Below are 26,757 nucleotides of genomic sequence, written 5' to 3' on the forward strand. Positions count from 1 at the left end.
TGTGTGCTGATAGCCTAGCTATCAACAAAATCGCAGTGAAGTATAGATCTCCGATTCCTCGCTTAGATGACATACTGGATCAACTTTCCATTTCTAAGATCTTCTCTAAGGTTGATCTTAGGAGTGGATACCACCAGATTCAAATCAAGCCCGGAGATAAATAGAAGACTGCCTTCAAGACATAACATGAGTTATATGAGTGGATGGTCATACCTTTTGGACTATCCAATGCACCTAACATGTTCATGAGATTCATGCATAAGGTCTTGCGACCTTTCATGGGAAGATTCATGATTGTATACTTTAGCGACATCCTCATTTATAGTCTGACAAAGACTTTGCAGCTTGATCACCTCCGAATTATTTTTGAAAAGCTAAAGGCGGAATACTTATTCATCAACAAAAGAAAGTGTTCTTTCTTCACGACCACAGTTTCATTTCTTAGATTTATTGTGTTTACTGTCCGTGCAGATCCATTAAAGATAGATGCAATCTTACAGTGGTCGCAACAAAAAACTACTAATTGTTTAGATTTTAGGAGAGTGCGTAACTTTGTCTTTGTCATCTCTTGTTTTCCTTTACAGAAACGACAGATCCATTTCTGTCTAGTTGGCCATCGTGGAACCTAGAACCTGAATTGCTGGTTTTTTTTTTACTGGGCTTGTTTGTTTTAACATTGTCCTGTTGCCCTTTTGTCCTTTTGTACTTACAGCAAAGTTATTGAGTATGCCAATGATTGCATTTTATGTAATTTCCTTGACTCGGTGATCATGTAGTTTTGATTTAGTTAAATTCTGTTTAGTTTTTGCTAGTTTGCTTCATACTCTGAAATAATGATGTATCCATTGATGTCCGTGTTATTACTTTGATATTTTCCCACCAACTATCTCTTGGTTGGTTCAGGGATAATACTAAATCTTGCAACTTGTAAGTTGAACGTAAAAGACTTAAGGAATCATTTTTAAAATATCACCTAGCTGGATGAAAGATTCACAGCAGTATGACAATTTGAAAGATGGCATTTTCTTTAATTTGCTCGTGCTTCATTTGTCTAATCTGCATTTTTGAGCCTTTTTACTTGTTTTTATCTTTATGATCAGGCTCAACTAACAATACTCAAATATTAGTGATGCAATTTTCTTTTTTCTTTTGTACATCCTAGTATGGATAGTTTCTCAGATTCTCCATTCTTTTCTTTGTGATAGCTACCTTGATATGCTTCTTTCTGTTTACTTATGCAACCATAATTATGCATTTTATTGTTCTGCAACTATAATTATCCATTTTTTTCTTTGATACGAGTTAATTTGGAACAGAATTTGTTTGAAACAGAATTTGTTATGCCATTTTGGATTGAACTTAGGATGATATATTATATTATGTTTATCAAAATTGTTGGTTGAACTAGTCCAAAAATATGATTTCTAGTCAAGTGACAGGTAGGCTTATCTCCTATAAGATGTGGTGATCAGTTTTAGGAGTAGAACAAGATCAGTTTGCACGTTTTAATTTGTTTTCTCTAGCATTTACATTATGAGTTTGAACATTTTCAATGTTTGTGGTAGGTGTGGTTCTTACAAAATATATATTCGCTAAGATTATTTGTTATTAATTTATGAAGCATTCAAATCTATATATTTCAGCTATTATGTGAATCAATCAAAATATTTATGTATTGGTGTTCTTATCGGAATCGTTGATGATGTGCAGGTCTGGTTGGTTTTCTTCTCCATTAAACTGGTGTAATTTTTTGAACATTGTTATTATATTGTTTGTATATAATATTTTCATTAAAAGGAGGATAGAATTTTGAAAATATTATACATTTATCTTTTGTACACCTAAGACCCGATTTAAAAGGTCATGGCATCTTAAATTTTCATATTAAATTACATTGAGATTCTCTACCGAATAAAAAGTTTTTATTAGGATTGGACCATCATGTGTTATTTCCCATTTTCATTGTCCGTCGTTTCGATCTTTTTGACAAACACATTGTAGACGGCGCGTAGCTGTGCAACAGTTCTCCCATGCCCATTCGATCTCGCGGCGCTTGCTCGGTGCACGCGAGACCGATCCTTGCAAGGGAAGTCGAACACTCTTCGACGCTGTTCCACCAATCGATCGTTCCATCGTCATGCAAGAGCAAAGCTGGATCAACAATCTCCATGGCTCCTCTCATCTCCACAAACCTGCGCAGAGTTAGCCCTTCCTCGAATATCTCATCAACTGGGCTCTTACCGGTGAGTAGCTCCAACAGAAGTACGCCGAAGCTGTAGGCGTCACCACTTACGGAAACAGGGTTGCCTTCTGCATACTCTGCGATAGAAAATGGATTGTCAAAGTAAATTTTCATTGTGGCTAAATTAGCAACAGGCTAATAATCAATGAGAATGAGATCGTGGTTTCACCTGGAGGAACGTAACCAATAGATCCTTTCAATCCAATTGAATTTGTTGAGTCGGCAAATGACCTGCTTATCGCTTCTGGGAGGAGCTTAGCGAGCCCAAAGTCCCCAACATGGGCCACCATGTCCTCGTCCAGAAGAATGTTGCTCGGCTTCAGATCGCAGTGGACGATGGGTGGGTCGCAATTATTATGAAGATAATCCAATGCTTCAGTGACGTCGATAGCAATGTTCAACCTCTGTATCAGGCTCAAATTGCTTACTTCTTCATGCTCTCTACTGTCGTCTTCGAGCTGGGGGTGCAACCACCTATCTAAGCTCTTGTTAGCCATGAAGTCGAAGACTAATGCTTTGAAGTCGGCGCCATCGGAGTCGATGCTAGAGCAACAAGTTACGATCTTGACGAGGTTCCGATGGCGGATGCGGCTTAAAGCCTCGCATTCCGCTAAGAAACTTCGGGAGGAGCCTGATTGCTGAAGGTCAAATACCTTGACTGCCACGGTTCTATTGTCATGCTCAAGAGTAGCTTTGTACACTGAGCCGAATCTCCCTCGCCCAATTAGATTCGCGGCATCAAATCCGGCGGTGGACCTCAACAACTCTGCATATGATATCATAGGGTACTGCCCATCGAAGGGAGAAGTCGACGATGTAAATTGGGTTTTGTTATGTTTCTTCCTACAATAAACAAGAACGGAGACGATGGCCGAGAGGAAACAAAAACAGAGAGTGGGAATCGCAACCGCAAGTGGAACCGATATGGAGCGTCTTCTTCCATGAGGTTGCGCGGGGCATGCAGGTAAGTGGAGACTTTGTGAACCACCGCAGAGCCCATCGTTCCCAACGATTGACATGAGAGTGATGTTGCTAAAGACGCCCTCGGTCGGCACCGGACCTTGTAGATGATTGAAAGAGAGATCGATTGAAAATAAAGAGCTCAAATTCTGTAAGGACTCGGGGATAGCACCTGACAACTCGTTGTGTGAAAGATACAACTCTTGAAGACCATCTATGGAGCTCAATGTTTGAGGAATCTCACCGGTCAAGTTGTTCTTCGTCAGGTTTAGACCTTTGAGTCCTGCTAGGTTGCCAAGAGCCGAAGGTATACTGCCTTGGAAGAAATTGGCATCCAACGCCAGGTACTCCAGCACCTTACAGTCGCCAAGTGTGCTCGGTATCTGTCCTCGTAATCTATTTCCAGACACAAAGAAGTTTTCCACGTTCTTTAAGTTTCCCAAATCAGAAGGCAAAGATCCTGTGAGTAAATTAAATCGCAAATCAATGGTGTCAGACAAAACAGTTAAGTTGGCTACTTCTTCTGGAATGGCACCATGGAGGAAATTGTTGGACAACACCAAGTATGTCAGGCTCTGCAAGCGTCCGATTGTTGCTGGAATTGGGCCTCGCAATGTATTGTAAGGCGCAGTGAGGTAATACAATTGCGTGAGATTGCCAACGGAGGGGGGGATTTTACCAGAGAGGTTGTTCTCATCCAAGGTCAGCCACTGTAGTCGCCGGAGACGGCCAATCCCTTCTGGAATGTTGCCAGTGAAATGATTCTCATAGAGCACAAGTCGTTCTAGGCCAACTAGATTTCCTATCCCCGATGGTATGCTCCCGGAGATCGCATTCCCTCCCACGTTTAGCACTTGGAGCCCCACTGATAAGTTGGCGACAGCAGATGGCAGCACCCCGCCCAGCTTGTAATTGTGGTCGAGGTAGACCTGTTGCAAGTCAGAACAATTTGTCAACGAGGACAAAAAATTCCAGTCCTCAGCGGTTTGAGCTTCAAAATGGTTCACACCCATGTTGAACAGAGTGAGCGATGTTAATCTGCCAGTTTTGGCAGGCAAGTGGAATTTGGCCGAGACGGCAAACATGCGTAGGCCGGAGCAATTTGTGATGGAAGCTGGAATTTGGCCGGTGAATTTATTTCCGCCTAAGAAGAGAATTTGGAGATTGCTGAGCATGCTTCCAATGTCAGCAGGAAGTCTCCCGTGCAACTGGTTCCCTGCCGCAGCGAAGTAGCGTAGAGAGGTCAAATTGTAGAGAGGAGTAGGGATCGTGTCGGAGATATTGCTGCCGGAGATTTGAAGAAACCTGAGGTTGGTAAGGTGACCAAGGCCTAGCCTTCTATGTGGTTCCACTAGAGGACCAGCATTAAGAGGGATGAGGCGTTGGTGAGGGATGACGGAATTACTCCGGTGATATTGTTTTTGCCGAGATTAAGAACAGCCAGCCTCGTGAAGAGCCGAGCCAAGAGTGTTGGTGCAACGGGGTCAGCAAGAGGGGAGGGATGAATTACCTGTAAATGAAAATTATTCTTCTCAAACTTTCAACTTTAAAATGATAGCAACAATAATAAAAACAAAATCAATTAACAGAAAAACAGGAAGGAAAACTCAACAGTTGATTTGGTTATAATCAAGAGGGTTGTTAATCCAAGACGGTGGAATAACGCATTATCAATCTCCTTCTCTGAATGCGGAGTAGCTTTTTACACACTAAAAGCTCTTACAAGTTGCTAGGAATTGAATACTTAGTTGAATGATTTATTTCCTAACTCCATGGCCTTTATATAGCTCCTGAAAAACTTATCTCGGACCTTGAGGACGCCTCTAACGAGGTTGAGGGCGTCTCCAACCGAGGTGAGCGGATAAAACTTTATTCGCGCACAAACGGTCAAGTTGACTAGGCTGAAGGCGCCTTCAATAATATTGAAGGCGCCTTCATCAATGTTGAAGGCGCCTTCAATGTTTAGGGCGCCTTCAACACTGTTGAGGGCGCCTCCAATGGCTTCTTTAGCTTTTCTTCATCTTTACGAAGACTTCCGAAGTTTCGATCACTTAGGTGATTGGGGCCAATCGAAATAGGGCTCACCCGAATATAATTTCCGGCCTTCTCCTCGAGCAGGCTTCCGACCCGGCTTCTCGTCCCTTGAACGCCGCGCACATTCTTCTCGTCCACCGATGTACTCTTCCGCAACTCTTTCGTCCTTCGGACACACCGAGCCTGTCGGCTCCCTTCCCGTGTCGTCCTTCTCGCTAACTGCGTCTTCCGCTCGACTTCTTGTACTTCTAAGCTCTTATACACTTAGACACAGAGATCAAATAACAAATAGAACCTAACCTAACTTGGTTGATCACATCAAAACAACCACGGGGTCCAACAATCTCCCCTTTTTTTTGATATGCATCAACTCAAGTTTAAGTTAGGGATAAAAGTAGACAAGTAGTAATTTAAAGAAATTACTAAACTAACATTTTAAGCAAAAATGTTACAATAAAAGAATTTGCAACAGTAAATAAAATTAATTTTTTTTAAAAAAATATTAACTCCTCTAAAACCTAAAATTCCCCCTAAACTTGTTCTATCTCTCCCCCTTTGATCACAATAAAAACATGGGATAATAATTTAAAAAAATTTAAGTTTAAAAATAATTTTCTTAAGTAAATACTCAAGTTTTAAAATTAATCATTTTCAAAATAAATTCTAAGTTAAAAGGAAAATTTTTTTGCAAAAAAAAAAATTAAGTGAAAAAAATGTTCTAAGTAACTTTTCTACTCAAGCCATTTTTGGACAAAAAAAATATATATATTTTTTTGAGAATTAGTAAAAAAAATTTAAACAATAAAATTTTCTAAGTGAAAAAAATTTTAAGCAAAAAATTGTTCAAAGTAAATTTTCTAACTTTTCTAAAAAATTCTAACTTAGGTAAATTAAAAAAAAAACCTTTAAAAAAACATTTTAAAGCATAATATACTTTCAATATTTTATCAGTAAGTTAATTAAATATTTTATTTTAATATATTGACTTCCAGGCAGTGGCGAGGCACTAGGCCTTCTTGGTTATTGAAGCAACACCCACTTTCTCAGACAAAGTCTTAAAAAAAATTAACTGTTTAATTTTTCTTGTTGAAAGCGTTTAACTTAAAAATTAAACTAGAAAAGATTTTGGAACCCAGTATAGGTTCCTTCCTACTGGATTAATCAAGAACTTAGGAGGTACATAACTTTTGGGAACTTTTCTAAGTTGTCCTTGATATTTTCTAATATACCAATTCAATTTGTCATATATTCTAAGTTTTGATTTTGGAAATTTATTTAAGCATGCATGATCATTTTTTAATTTTTCATTTTCTAACTTTAAATTATCGTACATTTCTAGAGGACATGCTTTTGCTAAATTTAACTTTAACTCACTATTTTCCTTTTCTAATTTAACTAAGTTTTTAGTGAGTACTTTAATGAATTGAAAAGACTGCTTTGGAATTAGTTTACGTATCTAACTTACCTCTATTTCTGATGCTTCCCCTTCATCGTAGTTTTCTTCTTAGGGATGATAATGGATCAGGTTCGGGTCAGATTTTATATCCTCCGTCCCCATACCCATCGGGTATAGGATCTCTGATGGGTATACTCATACCCATTAAATAATCGGATATCTTCTATAATTATAATTTTTCTTCTTTCTATCCAACTATTATCATTCAACAAAAATATATTAAAATTAACAACATATTAAAAATATATATATAATTTAAAAATAGATTAAACATCTATATAGTCTCCTCTTAATATCAACAAAAATAGTAAGTTGATTTTGGAAAAAGAAAATTTTCTTTAATATATGTATATATATTATTTAATCGGGTATTCGGGTCGGGTATCGGGTATTGATAGTTCCTCCAAACCCTCCTCCATTCGGGTCGGATGTCGGATCCTCCATCGGGTTCGGGTGAAATTGTCATCCCTATTTCTTCTTCTGATGATCCTTCCCCTTCATCTATGCTCATTTCTGAACTGGACTCATCTTCTTCTATTTGATGGTTCGCCATTAGCGCTAGTCCCGAGAAGACTTCGACCTTTGATTCCGAGGATAATGATTTATCCCATGTAGCCTTCAGACTCTTGCGCTTCGAGGACGTCGACCTTTAAGACTTCTCCTTGTCCCTTTTCTTTAGTTTTGGATAGTCATCCTTGATGTATCCTTCCTCGTTGTAGTTGTAGCATTGGACCGTCCTTCCGTTGCGTTGATGTTTTCTTGACTGTAATCTAAATTTGTTAGTTTTAATTGTTGGAACCCCAAGGTTGTTTTGGTGTGATCAACAAGTTAAGTTAGGTCCTGTGTTTTAACCTTGTGTCTAAGTGTGCAGGAGCTTAGGAGCACAGGTACTCGAGCGGAAGACGCAGCTAGCGAGAAGGACGGAAGTCCGAGGGACGAGGTGCTGCGGAAGAGTACACCGGCAGACGAGAAGGAAGCGTGAGGTGATCCGAGGGACGAAAGCCGGAGCGGAAGATTGTTCGGGGAGCAAGAGACGCAGCTAGCGAGAAGGACGACACACGGTGCATCCGAGGGACGAAGACTGCGGATCAGTACGCCGGTGGATGAGAAGGAAACAAGCGGCGATTCCGAGGGACGAGAAGCCAGAGGGAAGCCCGCTCGAGAAGACCGGACCTTGGGTTCAGGTGATCCCCTTTCCGGATGGCAGAGATCACCCAAGTGAGAGGATCCGGAGGAGAAGAACCAGACCGAGGCGAAACTGAACCAGAGAAGAGGTCCCGGATGAAAAAGTCAATGTCTGTTGACTTTGGGCTCCGGGGCGCCCGGAACCCCTCCGGGCGCCCGGACCGTGAAGTTTGACCAGATTGAGTCAACCTCGATCTGGATGTTGGGGGATAAAGTTTTATCCCCCCAGGGCGCCCGGAACCCTTTCAGGCGCCCTGACCAAAGCTATAAATATAGCCTTGGTCCAGAAGCTTTTTCAACGAACTCTGAATTGTAATTCCAACGCTTGTAAGCTTTAGTCTAGAGTTGAGATTCTGTTTTCTGCACTTCAACGCTGTACGAGGCTTCTCCACCAGAAGGAGTTTTTAAGTGAGCTTAATCTTCCTTGGATTAACAACCACATCGGTTGTAACCAAGTAAACCTTTTGTGTCTCGTCTTTTTAATGCTTTATTTATTTGCTCTGCTTTATTTATGCAAGTGTTAGCTTAAAGAGTTCGAGAAGGGTTGTTTTATTTTTTATTTTACAGGAATATCCAACAACCCCCTTCTAGCCGGCGCAACGGTCCTACAAGTGATATCAGAGCCGAGATGCCTCAGAAGGACTAACCGTCGTCTAAAGCAACAAAACGATGGCCGGAGCTAGCGACTACCCACCAACATTCGAGGGGGAGTTTTCTTCCTGGAAACAAAGAATGGAGGTATACCTAAACTCAGATATTGGTATTTTTCTAATAATGAAAATAGGCTATGAAGCACCGAAGAACACGAATGGAGAAAAAATCGACATACGCCTCTGGAACGAGAAGCAACGTGACGAGTCCATGGCAAATGCTCGGGTAGAGTTTCACATTCTAAGTGCAATACCAACTAAAGATTTCGACAGAGTCGGAGAGTACAAAAGCGCGAAAGAACTTTGGGAAAAGTTCTTAAAGCTCTACGAAGAACCGATTAAAGTCGTCTCCTCAATAGACATCGAGCCGTCATCAGAAGAATCCGAGATGGAAAAAATTACTGAGATAGCCCCAACAAACTCAATGGTCGAATTCCATCCCGAAGCCACAGAAAGCTCATCCTGGATGAGCAACGATGAAGGGGGAGAGACTTCGGAAGAAAGCAACACGACAGGTGGAGAATCAACTATCGAAAAGGTAAGTCAAGTATGGACTCGAACTTCTAATCAATTGGTTCAATCAATTGAAAAATTGCCTGAAGACTTTTTCGAATCAGAAATTGAATCTTCGAAAAAGTTTTTTAGATTAAGAAATCTATTATTAATAGACTCCTACAAATTAGAATCTTTGTTAAAAAATTCCTGCAAACTACAAAATATTTTTTCGAACGAATCTTGCACATTGTCGAAAGAATTTTTTATATCGTCGGAAAAAATTTTCGGATTAAAAAATCTTTTGTCAAACGAATCTTGTAAAACAGAAAAATTGCCGAAAGATTTTTTACCTATTATTTTGCTGAAAGAATGTTGCCAAATAAAAGTATTGTCAAAAGAATCTTGCAAACTTGAAACATGTTTGAAAGACCTTTTACCAAATATTTCGTCAAAAGAATTTTCTGCATGTTTAATATTTGTTGCTTTAAATCTGAATAAGTGTGACTTAAGAAATTATGATAAATTAAAATAAAAATTTAAAACTCTTTGATAAAAGCATTAGAATAAAATATATAAATAAATAAATGCATAGAAAAATTTCTTAATGTTATCAACTTTTCTTAAATTTTCTTGCATAAAGTTTTGGACTTAGAAAGTTTTTCTTGATGGCGAAAACTTGGAAATATTTTTTTTGAAAATCATTGAAATATATTTTTATAATTTTTCTAAGTGTCAACCCTCAGATTTCTCTATCAACCCCATTTTTTTTTATATGATCAAAAGGGAAGAAGAAGAAGTATAAGTCTAGGGGGAGTAAAAATTGAAAATTGAAAATTTTAATTTTTTCTATCTTTTTGCACTGAATTGCAAATCAGTTAGTTTATTTTTTTTATCTATGTTAACCCTAGCTTAACTTGGGTTGATCACACCAAAAAGGGGGAGATTGTTGGAACCCCAAGGTTGTTTTGGTGTGATCAACAAGTTAAGTTAGGTCCTGTGTTTTAACCTTGTGTCTAAGTGTGCAGGAGCTTAGGAGCACAGGTACTCGAGCGGAAGACGCAGCTAGCGAGAAGGACGAAAGTTCGAGGGACGAGGTGCTGCGGAAGAGTACACTGGCGGACGAGAAGGAAGCGTGAGGTGGTTTCGAGGGACAAAAGCCGGAGCGGAAGATTGTTCGGGGAGCAAGAGACGCAGCTAGCGAGAAGGACGGCACGCGGTGCGTCCAAGGGATGAAGACTGCGGATGAGTACGCCGGCGGACGAGAAGGAAACACGCGGCGATTCCGAGGGACGAGAAGCCGGAGGGAAGCCCGCTCAAGAAGACTGGAACTTGGGTTCGGGTGAGCCCTTTTCCGGATGGCAGAGATCACCCAAGTGAGCGGATCCGGAGGAGAAGAACCGGACCGAGGTGGGACTGGACCAGAGAAGAGGTCCCGGACGAAAAAGTCAACGTTTGTTGACTTTGGGCTCCGTGGCGCCCAGAGCAGTCCGGGGTGCCCGGAGCCCTCCGAGGCGCTCGGAACCCCTCCGGGCGCCCGTACCGTGAAGTTTGACCAGATTGAGTCAATCTCGATCTGGATGTTGGGCGATAAAGTTTTTCCCCCCCCCCAGGGCACCCGGAACCCTTCCAGGCGCCCCCGACCAAGGCTATAAATATAGCCTTGGTCCAGAAACTTTTTCAACGAACTCTGAATTGTAATTCGAACTCTTGTAAGTTTTAGTCTAGAGTTGAGCTTCTGTTTTCTACACTTCAACGATGTACGAGGCTTCTCCGCCAGAAGGAGTTTTTAAGTGAGCTTAATCTTCCTTGGATTAACAACCACATCGGTTGTAACCAAGTAAACCTTTTGTGTCTCGTCTTTTTAATGCTTTATTTATTTGCTCTGCTTTATTTATGCAAGTGTTAGCTTAAAGAGTTCGAGAAGGGTTGTTTTATTTTTTATTTTACAGGACTATCCAACAACCCCTTCTAGCCAGCGCAACGGTCCTACATTAATAAACTTATTTAACTTCCTTACCAATAGCGCTGCTTCAGTTTCATCGATCGACGCTTTAGAGTCAGGATCGTCCTTTTCGGCTTGTAGGGCAATATTGAGATTTGGCTTCTCTACTTGTTTAGGCTCTGTAATTCGAGACTTGTGAAGTTCAAATGTAGAAAATAATATTTTCTAAAGTACTTACCTCAAAGTCCTTAGAGATGTAGTATGCATCTACTAAGGACACACATTCTGGAGACCTTGGGAATGCGTTGAGTGCGTACCGCACTACAACAAAAACCTTCATAGACATCGGTTTTCCACCGGTGTCTATTTCATTTTCGACCGATGTCTATGAAGCCGATGTTAAAAGTCTGCCATTTTAGACATCGGGTTAAAATCGGTGTAGTATCACTTAACGACACCGGTCTTCGAATCAGTTATTAACCGGTGTAGTATCACTTAACGACACTGTTTCATCAACAGTGTAAAACCGATGTAATATTAGTTAATAACACCAGTTTTGCAGCGGTGAAAAACCGATGTAATATCAGTATTTTTTAACAGTACAAATTTGATTTCCGAAATAGTAACAAAAAAATACACAAATATTCACAAATTACACAAATATTCTTCATTCAACATTATCCATAAAATATCACAAATTACATAAATATTCTTCTTACAACAGTATCCATAAAATACACAAACATTCTTTTTACATCAAAAGCTAATAGATATCATAATCAAGGTAGAACATTCTTTTAACAACACATCAAAGTAGAACCGCACTTCAAATATAATCTAGCATGCATTCAGCCCACTCGAACAGCACTTCATCAATTTCAACTCTGGAGTACTTGAGATTTGTAAACTGTAAAAACACATAAATAATATATTAGTAAACCAAGACCAAAAATCATAGTTGAAAAAGTAATAAGAGCACCAAGTAACAAGATGACTAATTTGAATGCTTAAAAAGAGACATATTCATCATTTATCTCAACCACATCAATGTTTACTTCAATGCTTGCAATAAGGATCTTCAGTGGTTCACAAGGTATCAGAAAGTTGAATTTGCAGTTACAAATGAAGTAAAAGAATCATATTCAGCTGTCAAAAAGATAACTAGGTCCATGCTCTTAGAGAGAACCATACAAAACAAAATGAAAGGTTTCGAACATAAAAAAAAAAATGTTAGTCATGCCAAGACTGAGATCACTCATCTATCTATCATTTCAACCTAATAAATTAGTTACTTTGGTTTTGCAAAGTCTCCCAATTGTGTAGGAACCTCAGTAGCTTTTATCCCAAGTTCAGAGAAGAAGAATAATAATGAGGAAAATCAATTTCTGTATTTACAACACTATTTTGATGTTAAATGTTGTTAACATGTTTGTTTAACGTTGTTGTCTCCTTGTTTATGAGCATTCTTCATAGCCCGCATGAATTTTTAAACAAAATCATGTCTAGTATTGTTTTTCATTTTTCTTATTGATGGAATTGAACCCAAATCCATCGCTAAGAATTAATTTGTCTCTGGAGCACAAAAAAATATGAATTTTCATAACCTCAATCAAAGCATTAGTTTGCTTTTTGTTCTAGCATCTAAAGCAAAAGAAAGTACATAAAGGAGAGAGGATAAGGAATAACCATGACAAGAAACCAGTAAAATATATAATAATAGTAGTCCTTCAAAGACAATGAAAATCAAGCAACTAACTTAAATCTGAAGGTGATGCGTAAGTTCGAAAATCTTAATAAAATACTTTGAGTGAGGCCATATTGATAATAGGTAGTCGAAGATTGTAAACCTCAAATTTCATTCCCATGCTCTGATGAATCAAGGTATAGCAAGATTTTAAGATTTACGAACTACTAAACAAAAATATCATGAGGAAGAATCTATAGAAGTACCTGGACAATATGGGAAAATTCATTAAGGAATGCATTTTGTGTGGCTAGGGACAGATGACTGCAAGCCAAAACCTCCAGCATATGCTTGATAGCCAAATCAAGAACTCCAATAAAAGAATACCATGTAAGTAAATGGAAGGAGATAAGGTCAAAAGCATCAAAGATAAATGCACAAATATACAAACAAAGCATAGAGAACCTTCCAACATTGTAGTGAACATGATTAGATATATAACTCCAACCATTTTCTCTGTAAACAAAGAGTGCATTCCTGTAAGCTCGAATCGCATGTTGTCTCTACATTTTACAGAATGAATGTTTTACAATTAGCACATAAAATTTTGAACATGCTTTAAATATCTGAGACACAAGTTTCAATATGAAGATAAATTTGACATGCAATCGAGTACCTGATCAGAAATGTAGTAACGATTTCCAGACAAAACAAGATGAAAACCATACTTGCGTAACATTAGTGGGATGGAAACAAATAGTAGTAGGATGCTTGTTCAAGCAATCGACCTGCCAAAATAATTATCTAGTTTTGTGATCTCGTAACAGCAAACTCATGCATGTAAAATGGAAATTGTTAGCGTTGATGGCAAAGTCTGATGGAATGATGACTTATGGACTTACAACAATACAACAAAGAATAGTGAACATATATATACCAGTCGTGAAGGCATACTCAGCCGATGTCGTATCCTTTTCCCGGTCCTTCCATTTGTGTATCTGCCCAAGAGAAGATTATCAATGCAAAGTGGATACTGCAACAGCTAAGCTAAATCATCCTCAGGCAATGCTATGGAATTATTCAGGATGATACATAATGTAATCCACTACTCTGTCACTGCAGATTCACCTTTGCTCTTCCAAGGACCATTATAAGAGCACTATTTACCACATGAAACACAGCCAAAAAGAAGATCAGAATGTGCAACTGGTGCAAGCCTGTGGCAGTAATCAGTTGCTCCTTTTCCTACAAGTGATCGCAACTGAACATTTTAGTGAAAGCTTCTTAGATTTTGTTTACAATAGATTATTTTCAACCAAACAATCAGAGAATTGGAAGTTGCTGTGCACTACTCACTAGGGGGCATTCAACCACTGAACCACCAGCAGCTAAAATCCTGCGCTTCAGGTGTGACTCCGTCAGCACCAGCGCGAGCAACCGCCTTTTATTTCCACCAGTTGACTCTGCATCAGGGCGACATGGCAGCATAGAATCTGCAACTGCCTTTGGCACGCAGATTTTCACGATCTGGTCCTGACTAAACGTCAACAGCAAGGAGATGAAGCCGAGAATCATCAACTCTGCGAAAACCACAATGGATCACAGAGTTACAGTAATTCATCTATTCCGGATACCATGCACGTCGAAAGAGTGCTCCAATTTAGGTATGAACTTTCTGGTTTTACCGGCTTTCACCTTCTCAAGAACTTCAAAAAGAGTTCTCTTTTGCCTCTTGATAAACCACTGACAACGAAGTCAAAGCAGATGTAACTGTCAGTCATATGAGAAAATGATGCTGATGCAGGACAAGATGGAGTAGCATAATTCCAAGCTAGGAAAAAGATAAGCCATTCAAGGATATGAAGTATGAAATTATCAGGACAATTTCTCACTTGCAGCCCCAGACATTCCAGAAACTGAAAGATGATTAATCCTTAAGATATAAACTGAGAATTTATAAAACCATGCTTCCTCGTGAAACATGACTGATAACTCGTAAAGAAACCGCTTTCGCTTCATTTAATTTCTTGATGTTACTGATAACTCCCAAAGAAACAACAAAGCAAAACAACTTTTTGTATTCGCAAACCAAGTTCATCCTGATCAAGATAGTTTAGATTTTTTTTCCTAATACATACATACATAGATCAAGATTGAGACAAACGCCTCATAATTTTCCTTTAAAAATTATAGTAAAAAAATTAAATTCCTGAGCAACTTTCCTGTCAAGAAAAATACCCAAACACATATCAGACAAAGTGAAGCTCTGACTCACCTCCCCGACATGATGAAGTCCCTTCTCCAGCAATAGGGAGATGATGATGATGGCCAACTCAAAAATCGAGCAATCGACCTGCCTATCCGTGAGCTACGCCATAGGACTCAAAAATCGGCCCGGCGTCGAAGATGGAACCCTCAAACGCCATGCCTTTCTTAGGGTTAAATCGGCCGCCCATGTCGCCGCTCCACCGCCTGCCTTGAACGTGCATCGCCTCGTACCCCTCCCCCTCGAACCACCGCTCCCGCTCCAGGTGGCGGCAAAGGGGGAGCCGTCGGAAGGGCGCCCACGAAGGCGAGGTCGTGATTGCCGGAGAGGTAGATCTGGCGCAAAAGGGGAGATAGCGGGAGGGGAGGGATAGGAGGAAGTAAGTCGATGCCCCTTCTGTGTACGAGCTCCTGGATCTCGATGTTGTTCTCTCTTCCTTCGGATTCCCTCACGTTGCCGACCAACCGTGCCATGGTGGTCGTGGGTGTCCTCTCGCTATTCGAATCTCGTCGGCCCCTACCTTAGCCAGGAAGAGTGAAGAGAGGAAGGAGGAGGAGGAAGAGAGGATCGGACAAGGAGGCAGAACGGAACGATTTATGCTGCGATTTTGCTTAAGACCGAAGCAGATGGTTTTGATCTTGGGAGAGGAAGGGGCGTTGATCGAAGGGGAAGAAGGAAGGGGCGTGGATCAAAGGGGAAGAGGGAGATGAGGTTGAGAGAGATGGTCGGAGGTTTAGGTTTAGGTTTAGGCTGAGAGAATCAAGGGGCGCGATATTGGTTTAGGTTTGGAGGGAACTTTGTGAAGTGTTGTAAATTTTAGCTGATGGAAAAATTAAATTATTATTTTTGGTTCATTAACACCGGGTTTTAAAAATCGCTGTTAAAACCGGTGTCTATTAACAAAAAAAAAAGCGCTCATAGACATCGGCTAAAAAACCGATGTCTATGAGCGAAAATCTGCGCTCATAGACACCGGTTTTTGGAAAAACCGGTGTAAAATACTCAAAGACATCGATTTTTGCTTAAAACCGTTGTTGTTACACCGATGTCTATGAGGGTTTTTCTTGTAGTGCCGGATCGAGTCTCGGTTTGTTACCAATTCCCCGAAGTTGTTCAGTTGAGTTATTAACTCTTTGATTCTCGCTTGAAGTTGCGCTACCTTCTCGCCGTTGTTCATCCGGAGATTTGTCAGCTGAGTCCGGAGAATGTCCCGTCTTGCTAATTTCGCTTATGAAATGCCTTGGTAGAGCTCTAGGAATTTCTCCCAGAGGTCTTTGGCGGAGTCGTAGTTTCTGATCCGACTTACCTCCTGGGGCGACAGAACGCTGAGCAGATGGAACTCAATCTTTCCGTTGGCCACGAAATCGACTTGCTCTTTCTTCATCCAGTTGTACTCTTCCTTGTCTTTAGGGGCTGCAAAATCATATTTCATAATTAGAAAAATATCAAACTCTGTTTTGAAGAATACCTCCATTCGACGTTTCAACGTAACGAAGTCTCCGTCGAACTTCGGGTGATGAATGTTTGTTCCGGCCATCGTCTTGATCTTGATGCTTCAGTCAGCAGTCAGTCCTTCTGAGGAGGTCTGGCTCTGATATCACTTGTTGGTGTAGCAAGGCCGACAAGAGGGGAGGGGTGAATTGTCTGCAAATGAAAAGTACCCTCCTCAAACTTTCAACTCTAAAATGATTAGTAACAATAATAAAAACAAAATCAATTAACAGAAAAGCAGGAAGGAAGACTCAGCAGTTGACTTGGTTACAACCAAGAGGGTTGTTAATCCAAGACGGTGGAATAATACACTATCAATCTCCTTCTCTTAAGGCAAAGAAGCCTTTTACACACTTAAAGCTCTTACAAGTTACTAGGAATTGAATACTTAGTTCAATGATTTCTTTCCTAGCTCTAGGGGTCTTTATATAACTCCTGGAAAACTTATCTCGAGCCTTGAGGGCGCCTCCAACTAGGTTGAGGGAACCTCCAGTCGAGGTGAGGGGATAAAACTTTATCCACGCGCAAACGGTCGAGTTGACCAGGCTGAAGGCGCCTTCAAGGTTGAGGGCGCCTTCATCAGTGTTGAAGGCGCCTTCACTGTTTAGGGTTGAGGGGCGCCTTCAATGGTTTCTTCAGTTTTTCTTCAGTTTTTCTTCATCTTCATGAAGGCTTCCGAAGTTCCGATCGCTTGGGTGATTGCGGCCAATCGAAATAGGGCTCACGTGAACCAAATTTTCAGTCTTCTCCTCGAGTAGGCTTCCGACCCGACTTCTCATCTCTCGAACACCGCGCACATTCTTCTTGTCCACCGGTGTACTTTTCCGCAGCTCTTTCATCCTTCGGACGCATCGAGCCCGTCGACTCCCTTCCCGTGGCGTCCTTCTCGCTAGCTGCGTCTTCCGCTCGACTTCCTGCACTCCTAAGCTCCTGCACACTTAGACACATGAATCAAATAACAAACAGGGTCTAACCTAACTTGGTTGATCACATCAAAATAATCACGGGGTCCAACAAAGAGGGGGTTGATCCCACAATCAGATTCTCATATAGGTCAATATAGGTCAATATACCTTAGCTCCGAGCAGTTGCAGATGCCCATAGGGATCTCGCCGCTGATGGAATTGGAGCTGAGGTCGAGGTACTGCAGGCGGCGAAGGCGGCCAATCGACGAAGGGATCTCGCCATGGAGTGCGTTCGAGGAGAGGTTGATGCTTCGGAGGAAGGAGAGGTTGCCGACGACCGGGGAGATGGGACCCACAAAACCCCGGCGGGGAGGTCGATGGCCGTGACCCCTCTCTGGGTGTCGACGGCTGCAAGTCACTCCCTGCCCCGTGCAAAAATGGGTGCTTCCGTTCCATGACAACAGTGAGGTGCCACCGCCACCGAGCTTTTCCTTGAAATCCAGTAACGCCGTCGCGTCGTCAGAGTCCAGCAGTGACGACGACGGGGTAATTCTTGCCTTCGCTGCAGTGGATGCAAATAACAAGAACCAGATCCTGAGAGCTGGTAGCAGTGGTAGGCGTCTCATCTTTGGATTAATTAAGTTGATGACCTTTAGTTCGCCTCTTCTCGTGTCCATGGTCAACAGAAGATATATAGACTCAAATAAGGCGGTAAATGAATAACTCTACTAATAAGTAACGGCATGGATACATAACTAAAGTGGTTACCATTTGAAAGGGATAATAGAGCAAAACAAACAAGAAATGAAGGAGAGAGACAAGTCATTGATGATTTTTCGTCTCCAACTGAATTTCATAATGTATCATATTCAGTTAAGCTTTGTTTTAAGTCAGATTTTTCTTGATTCTGATCATGATGATGGTGGTGGTGATGATTTTTCATGATTTTATTGTATATCAATATTTATAATTAGTGTTTTTGAAATTTTTTATTCTATCTAGTTTGTCAAATCTTCATTTTTTGTATTTTTTTATTAGTATTGTTATTTTTATTTCAAACAAGATTGGTGGGACCAAAAAAGTGATGGTTGAAAATCTATGTTGGAGGAAGTAAGTCTTTATATATTTATTTTTGTGTTAGTTTATATGATATTTTTTTTTTATTAAAAATGATATTTTTTTATTTGTTTATTTTCTAGCCTTTATATATTTACTTTTTTATTAGTTTATAAGTTTTTTTTAAATGATATTTTTTATTTGTTTATTTTTTAATGCAAGAAAAATGCCGAACAAATTTAGAAGAGAATAAAGTGTCTCAAAGGAATTAGAGGTTGATGATTTTTGTTTTTTTTTTTTTATGTTTCTTGATATATTTTGATATGAGATATTATCATTTGGATATTATGATTTAGAAGAATGTTTGGAATGTCAGATATGGTGACTTGTTTGAAAAGATTTAAGTTTATTTGATATGTATTTATATTTGTATCATTATATGTTGTATGGAAGAGTAAGCGATGAAGAAATAAAAGAGCGGTGGAAGAGGTACTTTTTAATGAAGGTTTAGGAGACCAACTTAACTTAGGTAATTTAATTAAGTCAAATGAGCATCGAAATTTTAATTTTTATCGTAGAATTCAAACTTCAGAAGTAAAACAAGCTTTAAATGAGATGCACAATGGAAAAGCCGTTGGACCAGATGATATTCCGATAGAGGTATGGAAGTGCTTAGGGAAACAAGGTATTGAATGGCTTACAAAATTATTTAACATGATATTGAAAACGAAAAAAATGGCTGATCAATGGAGGATAAGTACTCTAGTTCCCTTATATAAGAATAAGGGAGACGTACAAAATTGTGCAAACTATAGGGGCATTAAACTAATGAGTCATACTATGAAACTTTGGGAAAAAGTAATAGAAAAAAGATTAAGGAAGGAGACCATAGTGACAGAAAATCAATTTGGGTTCATGCCTGGAAGGTTGACAATAGAAGCTATACATCTTCTTAGACAATTAATTGAAAAATATCGAGAGCAAAAACAAGATCTACACATGGTATTCATTGACTTAGAAAAGGCATATGATAGAGTCCCAAGAGAAATTATATGGAGAATTTTAGAAAAGAGAGGTGTTAGCGTAACATATATTGAACTAATTAAGGATATGTATGAGGATGTAACGACCAGAGTAAAGACTTCAGGCGGAGTAACTGAAGCATTTCCAATAAAGATAGGGTTACATCAAGGATCAGCTCTAAGTCCCTATCTTTTTACATTAATTATGGATGAACTCACTGCACACAGTACCGTGGTGGATGTTGTTTGGAGATGATATTATTTTGGTAGATGAGACACGTGAAGGAGTAAATGCTAAGCTAGAATCTTGGAGGGAAACACTAGAAGGGAAAGGTTTTAAGCTTAGTAGATTAAAGACGGAATATATGGAATTTAAGTTTAGCAATATTAGAAGTAATGAAACAATTGTTAAGATAGGAGAGGACGAGTTGCCTGGAACCGAGAGATTTAAATATTTAGGATCATTTTTACAAAATGATGGAGGGATTGAGAGAGATGTCTTACATAGAATACAAGCAGGATGGGTGAAATGGAGGGGAGCGTCGAGTGTTTTATGTGACCGTAAAGTACCTCTTAAACTTAAAGGTAAGTTCTATAAAACCGCAGTTAGACCTGCTATGTTATATGGAGCTGAATGTTGAGCTATGACTCGAGCACATGAGCAGAAGATGAGAGTTGCAGAGATGAGGATGTTAAGGTGGATGTGTGGACATACGAGGATGGACAAAATAAGAAATGAGAGCATTAGAGAGAAAGTAGGAGTTGCATCTATTGAGGAAAAACTCAGAGAGACACGTTTAAGATGGTACGGACATATACTTAGACGACCAATAAATGCTCCAGTTAGGCGATGTGAAACTATGATAAACATGCATATAAAACGAGGAAGAGGAAGACCAAAAAAGACTTGGTTAGCAACAATAAAACAAGATAAAATTTATTTAAATATAGATGATGATATAATAGGAGATAGAGCTCAATGGCGTAAAAGGATTCATACAGCCGACCCCACTTAGTGGGAAAAGGCTTGGTTGTTGTTGTTGTTGTATATGTTGTATGGATATGATATAATGGAAACTTGTATGAATATAATATGTTGTTGTATTCATATGTGTATTTATCTGAAATAAATAGATTGTGGTTATATTTGTATGATAAAATGTATAACTGAGTAGGGTATGTGAAAAAAAAATATTTTGCGATGAATAAATTTTCATCGTGTTTATAGCAAATATGAGACAAAACTGGGTATTCGTTGAAAATTTATGATGAATTTAGGTATTCATCCTAAATAGATTCACCCAAATTGATACGTTAAGATTAATTTTGAAAGGAAAAAATTTTAGGTCTCATATTGACACATACACTTAATTTACTGGGTCTGATGCATTACATCGTGTATGGTAAACCGTAAATGTATATTTAAATCAATAACAAAGCAAGACACATGTGCTTTAAACTCCTCTCCAGTCTCTCCCATAACCGCTGGCTTCATTCACCGAAAACTTATTACAAACTCCTAGTCAACAGAACGGAGATAACTTCTGAATGTTTATTGAATATTGTAGTGGTATTACTTAATTTCTCCTAACGATTTTGTTCTTCATTGATCTTGGTCTTTTTGACAAACTCCTCCTTGATCGCATGCAGCTCGGCGACAACAGCTCCCGCGGACATTCGATCTCGTGGTGTCTGCTTGGTACATGCGAAACTGATCCTTGAAAGGGAAGTCGAACACTCTTCGACAATGTCCCACCAATTGATCACCGCATTATCGCACAAAAGCAAAGATGGATCAGCAATCTCCATGGCTCCTCGCATCTCCACAAACCTGATCAGAGTTAGTCCTTCCTTAAACATGTCATCGACGGGGCTCTTCCCAGTGAGTAACTCCAATAGAAGCACCCCGAAACTGTAGACATCACCACTCGTGGAAACAGGACTGCCTTCGCCATACTCTACAAAGGCAAATGCATCATCCAGTCAAAACTTTAAATGATGGATATAAATTAGCAGTCGACTTAAGTAGAACACGATTTCACCTGGAGGAACGTAGCCAATAGATCCCCTCAATCCAATTGAATTGGTTGAGTTAGCCAAAGACTTGCTAATCGCTTCAGGAAGAAGCTTAGCAAGACCAAAGTCCCCAACATGGGCCACCATATCCTCGTCCAGAAGAATGTTGCTCGGCTTCAGATCGCAGTGGACGATGGGTGGGTTGGAATGATTATGAAGATAATCCAATGCTTCAGCAACATCGATAGCAATGCTCAACCTCTGTACCAGGCTCAAATTGCTTACTTCTCCATGCTCTCTACTGTCGTCTTCGAGGTGGGGGTGCAACCACCTATCTAAGCTCTTGTTAGGCATGAAGTCGAAGACTAATGCTTTGAAGTCATCGCCATTGGAGTCGATGCTAGAGCAACAAGTTACGACCTTGACAAGGTTCCGGTGGCGGATGCGGCTTAAAGCCTCGCATTCTGCTAAGAAACTCCGGGAGGAGCCTGATTGCTGGAGGTCAAATACCTTGACCGCAACAATTCTGTTCTCGGAATCAATAGTGGCTTTGTATACTGAGCCATACCGTCCTCTACCGATTAGATTAGCAGAATCGAATCCAGCAGTGGATCTTGACAATTCGGCGTATGAAATCGTAGGATACGGTGTGCCTATGGGATAAGATATTGCCGATGGCTTTTTTCTGTTCTTCCTACAACAAACAAGAGAGATTACCAATAGCAAGGCGAGGAAAAGAATAGGCATAGCAATCAGAAGAGGAAACAATTTGGATCTTTTTCTTTTAGGATGTTGCGTGGGACATGCAGGTAGGTGAAGATCTTGGACTCCGCCACAAAGCCCATTGTTCCCATCAATTCTCATGCCAGTGATGTTCTGGAAGATACCTTTCGTTGGCACCGCACCCTCCAGGCGATTGAAAGAGAGATCGATTGCAAATAAAAAGCTAAAATCTTGTAAGAATTGTGGGATGGCACCTGACAAATTGTTGTGCGAAAGATACAACTGCTCGAGACCAGTTATGAATCTCAATGTTTGGGGAATCTCACCAGACAAGTTATTGTTCGTAAGGTTAACGGCTTTGAGTCCTACTATCTTACCAAGAGTGGAAGGGATACTACCTTGGAATGAGTTGTCATCCAAGCCCAAGTTCTCGAGTACCTCACATTCGCCAAGCGTGCTTGGTATTTCTCCTTGTAATCTATTTCCAGACACAAAGAAATTTCTCACATTCTTTAAGTTTCCGACCTCCAAAGGCAGCGATCCTGTGAGTAAATTATATCCCAAATCAAAGAAATTCGACATAAAAGGTAAACTGACAAGTTCCTTTGGAATGACGCCGTCGAAGAAATTGTTGGACAACGACAACACATTCATGCTTTGTAGGCTTCCAAGTGTTGCTGGAATTGGGCCTTGCAATGCGTTGTAGGCCAAAACGAGGAAATTCAGTTGTGTGAGATTGCCGAGAGAGGAAGGTAGTGGGCCAGAGAGGAGGTTGTCAAGCAAGCTCAGGTACATCAGTTGCTTTAGATGACCAATTTCTTCTGGGATGCCGCCGATGAGATGGTTCTCCCCCAGCATGAGCTCTTCCAATCCCACTAGGTTGCCGATCCCTGATGGTATGCTCCCGGAGATTGCATTCTTATCCATTGTCAGATGTTGCAGTGTATCGGAGAAGTTAGCAACGGCAGGCGGCAGCACCCCGCCCAAGTTGTTACGGAAGACGTAGACTTGCTTTAACTCAGAACAATTAGCCAACGAAGCAAAGAAATCCCAATCATCGGCGGTTTGGGCTTCTATCTGGTTTCCGCCGATGCTGAACAACGTTAGTGCTGTTAATCTTCCCGTGTTTGGAGGCATGCGGCCGTTGAAATTGTTGTAGCTGACATCAAACTTTTCGAGGATAGAGCAGTTCGTGATGGAAGCCGGAATTGGTCCGGTGAATTGATTGTTGTCCAAAAGGAGGCTTTTAAGATTGCGGAGTTTGCTTCCGAAGTCAGCTGGAAGTTCCCCGTGCAATTGGTTTTCCGCCACAGAGAAGACACTCAGAGAGGTCAGATTATAGAATGAAGTAGGGACGATACCGGAGAGGTTGTTCCTGGAAACTTGAAGGAACTGGAGTTGAGCAAGGTGGCCGATGCGTTCAGGTATGACGTCTTCTATGTGGTTGAAGGAAAGTTTCAGCGCGGTGAGGGATGAGGCATTGGTGAGCGAGGAAGGTATGACTCCCGTGATGCTGTTGTTGCGGAGGTCCAGAGCTTCAAGCCTAGTGAGAAAGCCGATCCCTGGCGGGATCCCACCCACGAGCTGGTTGTTACATAGGTTGATGGATCTTAGCTCCGAGCAATTTCCCAACCCAGAAGGGATCTCGCCGGAGATGGAGTTGAAATAGAGGTCGAGATAGCTCAGGTGGCGCAGGTGGCTGACGGAGGATGGGATCTCGCCGTAGAGTGCGTTCGAGGAAAGGTTGAGGCTTCGAAGAAAGGAGAGGTTGCCGATGGAGGGAGAGATGGGGCCCACCAGGCCACCGGCACTCAGGTCTACGCCCGTGACTCTCTCTGGGTGTCTACGGCCGCAAGTCACTCCCTGCCACGTGCAAAAATGGGTGCTTCCGTTCCATGACAACAGTGAGGTGCCACCGCCACCGAGCTTTTCCTTGAAATCCAGTAACGCCGCCGCGTCGTCGGAGTCCAGCAGTGACGACGACGGGGTAATTCTTGCCTTCGCTGCAGTGGATGCAAATAAAAAGAACCAGATCCTGAGAGCCGGTAGCAGTGGTAGGCGTCTCATCTTTGGATTAATTAAGTTGATAGCCTTTAGTTCTCCTCTTCTCGTGTCCATGGCCAATAGAAGATATATAGGCTACGGTAAATGAACCAACACAGTGTTCGAGAAAAAAAATTTAATGTTTGATTTAGTAAAGTAAAATTTTATTTATATTCATTTAATATTGAATAAGATGAATTAAATAAATAAAATTGAACAACTCATACATGTTCAATTCATTATTATTTATGAACAATATTCATAAATAATCTTCATAAATCATATTTATTAATAATATTCTCATCAATACACTACAGAAAAAATAAAATAAAATAAATAAGTTTAAATTATCATCTTAATAATCAATATAATAATTAAAAGATTCAAACAATTAAATAATTTTGAATTGAGAGTTTGATAATATCTAAACGAATCAAACTCGAGTCGAGCTTGAATTAAAAAATCGATAATATCTAAACGAACTAAACTCAAATCAAGTTTCAAACCAACTCAAATTTATAAAAAATAAATCAAACCAAACTTAAATAATTATTTTAAAAATTTAATTCATTTTAAACTCGATTAAAATTTGACTCAGTTAACTTATCGAACAAGTTTGAATATTCTAAAATTCGGTTCCACACGACACGTCTATAACCTTAGACTCAGTCGTTCGAATTTCTTGGCCAGAATTTTGCCAAGAAAATACGATTACCTGCCAAACTTAAAAGTCAATTCTTCTATTTGTATTTCTTGGATTGCATCCAAATCGTAATTGTATATATATTTCACTATCCATGGAGATGGGCGGGCTCCGGTTACGTTATCAAAGGTAATTCAAGCTAGGAAATAATCTAATAACATAATTTAATCTTGCAATAATCTTCGTGAGAAGCATCCTGTCGACGGTTTTTTTTAATTTTTTTTATAGATGTTAAAAATAAATTTGATGGTATGCTGGGACCGAATTAATCAATACTTTTTTATTATATAATTATTCTTAATAATCATTGTTCAAGTAAATAATTTTATAAATTTATTTTTTTTTAAAAAAAAAAGTTAATATAATAATCTTACAAACCGTGTTTTGAATCGACCATTGGTCAGATCTAATCCTATGTAACATTCTCTCACTTTAATATTTAAGACTTCTATGTGGTTGAGTTTCCACATTTTCATTTTTAAAATCATTTTAAAAAATAAAAATTAAGGGATGAGAATAAGAACGAGAACATGTGGGCATCTGTATTATATCAACTTTATTAAATATAAAATTTATCTTAAATTCTATATTTTATATAAAAATTTTTTTACATTAATTATTATATTTAATTTTTAAATTTAGATTTTATAAATAATATTTTTTTTAAATATTAAAATATCATTTAGAAAAATAATGGAAATAGATTAGATAATGTAAAATATATATTAGAAAAAATATAATAATAATAATAATAATTAAAATTAAAGAAAAAATAATAAAAAAATTAAAATTAATAAAAAATTTAAAATAATTAATATATTAATAAATTATTATCTAAGTTTAATAAAATGAATATATTTTAATATAGACAAACTGACTAGATGCTAGTGAAAGTTTAACGTGTTCCATCCGCAGCAAACTATTAAGTCAATATGACGTGACTTGTCATGGTGGACGTGTCAATGTTCAATTTTCCACACTGGGTGTGAACTTGTGGAAATCTGGCAGAACTTCAAACTAGGCTTGTACACCATGCGATCAATTGGGAGATTTAGAATTCTCAATTTGAGAAAATATACCCTCTGCTCTCAGAGATTTTCTGTTCGGTAAATTATAGATTAAAAGATGATCTACTGATAAAGATTTTTAATTTGAATGAACTTTATCTTTAAATAGATAAGATTCATTTAAATTAAAAGTCCATATGTAATGGATTATCTCCTGGTCCATAATTTATGGACCAGAGGATATGCTCTCCTCTATTCTGGGTAATGATGAAATTATTCTGTGACGTAATAATATTCATTTTAGACAGGGTTGAATAGCATTACTTCCACTAATATAAGTAGGTAAATTAGCGTGAAATTCGTCCAACAATAATAGTACAAATAAGGGATGAGATAATCCACGGATAATAATAAAATTATTATCGTGTGATACAATGATCACATATTTAAATCATCAAAATACCTTCTAAGGACTATTTTTTTTATATCGTCTTCTCAGGCTCAATTCAGTTTCAATTTGGTGTGAGTTGATAACAATATATTTGAGACGGTAAGATGAAAGGACACGTGGAGGGAGGCAAGGGCAGTTTAATCTTTTCTTATAGAGAGCTGCTTTCCCTCTCATTTGACAGTATCCCCTCCCTCCTCCTCTCTTTCTCCCTTTCAAATGACGTTTCTCTCTTTTTTTTTTTTTTTTTTTTTTTTTTTAATTTAATTTTTTTTAATTTAATTTTTTAATTAATTTTGTTTAAAGATAACTCTCATATTTATATATTTTAATTTTATTTAGTTTTATTTTTTAATTAATTCAATTTATTATTTTTTTATCAATATGATATTTTTTAAAATTTTATTTAATTTTTATTTAGTTTTATTT

General features: G+C 39.1%; 3 protein-coding genes and 1 long non-coding RNA gene across 4 annotated transcripts in view; 1 reads left to right on the forward strand and 3 right to left on the reverse strand.

Annotated features, from left to right (window-relative positions):
• Positions 1-1,905: 1,905 nt before the first annotated feature.
• LOC122004559 (receptor kinase-like protein Xa21) lies at positions 1,906-14,136 on the reverse strand. The gene is made up of 7 exons (XM_042559425.1): positions 14,005-14,136; positions 13,777-13,893; positions 13,551-13,646; positions 13,377-13,436; positions 13,114-13,211; positions 2,412-4,507; positions 1,906-2,319 (listed from the first exon to the last, which is right to left on the reverse strand). Exons 1-7 carry the CDS (start codon positions 14,134-14,136, stop codon positions 1,940-1,942), a joined length of 2,979 nt encoding a protein of 992 aa, XP_042415359.1. The 3' UTR covers positions 1,906-1,939.
• A 23-nt stretch (positions 14,137-14,159) lies between these two features.
• Positions 14,160-14,978, reverse strand: LOC122006364. Its single transcript, XR_006118683.1, has 3 exons — positions 14,924-14,978; positions 14,334-14,391; positions 14,160-14,228 (listed from the first exon to the last, which is right to left on the reverse strand). It is a non-coding gene; the product is annotated as an uncharacterized LOC122006364 (long non-coding RNA).
• A 5,809-nt stretch (positions 14,979-20,787) lies between these two features.
• Positions 20,788-24,245, reverse strand: LOC122006363 (receptor kinase-like protein Xa21). Its single transcript, XM_042561836.1, has 2 exons — positions 21,431-24,245; positions 20,788-21,346 (listed from the first exon to the last, which is right to left on the reverse strand). Exons 1-2 carry the CDS (start codon positions 24,243-24,245, stop codon positions 20,976-20,978), a joined length of 3,186 nt encoding a protein of 1,061 aa, XP_042417770.1. The 3' UTR covers positions 20,788-20,975.
• Positions 24,246-24,967: 722 nt separating this feature from the next.
• LOC122004560 (zinc finger MYM-type protein 1-like) overlaps positions 24,968-26,757 on the forward strand; it is a 10,537-nt gene continuing 8,747 nt past the window's right edge. The window contains exon 1 of the mRNA XM_042559426.1: positions 24,968-25,002. Within this exon, the coding sequence (XP_042415360.1) occupies positions 24,968-25,002 (35 nt within the window). The remainder of the gene's footprint in view (positions 25,003-26,757) is intronic.

The sequence above is a fragment of the Zingiber officinale genome, chromosome 7B (genome assembly GCF_018446385.1).
Source record: "Zingiber officinale cultivar Zhangliang chromosome 7B, Zo_v1.1, whole genome shotgun sequence".
Lineage (NCBI taxonomy): Eukaryota > Viridiplantae > Streptophyta > Magnoliopsida > Zingiberales > Zingiberaceae > Zingiber > Zingiber officinale.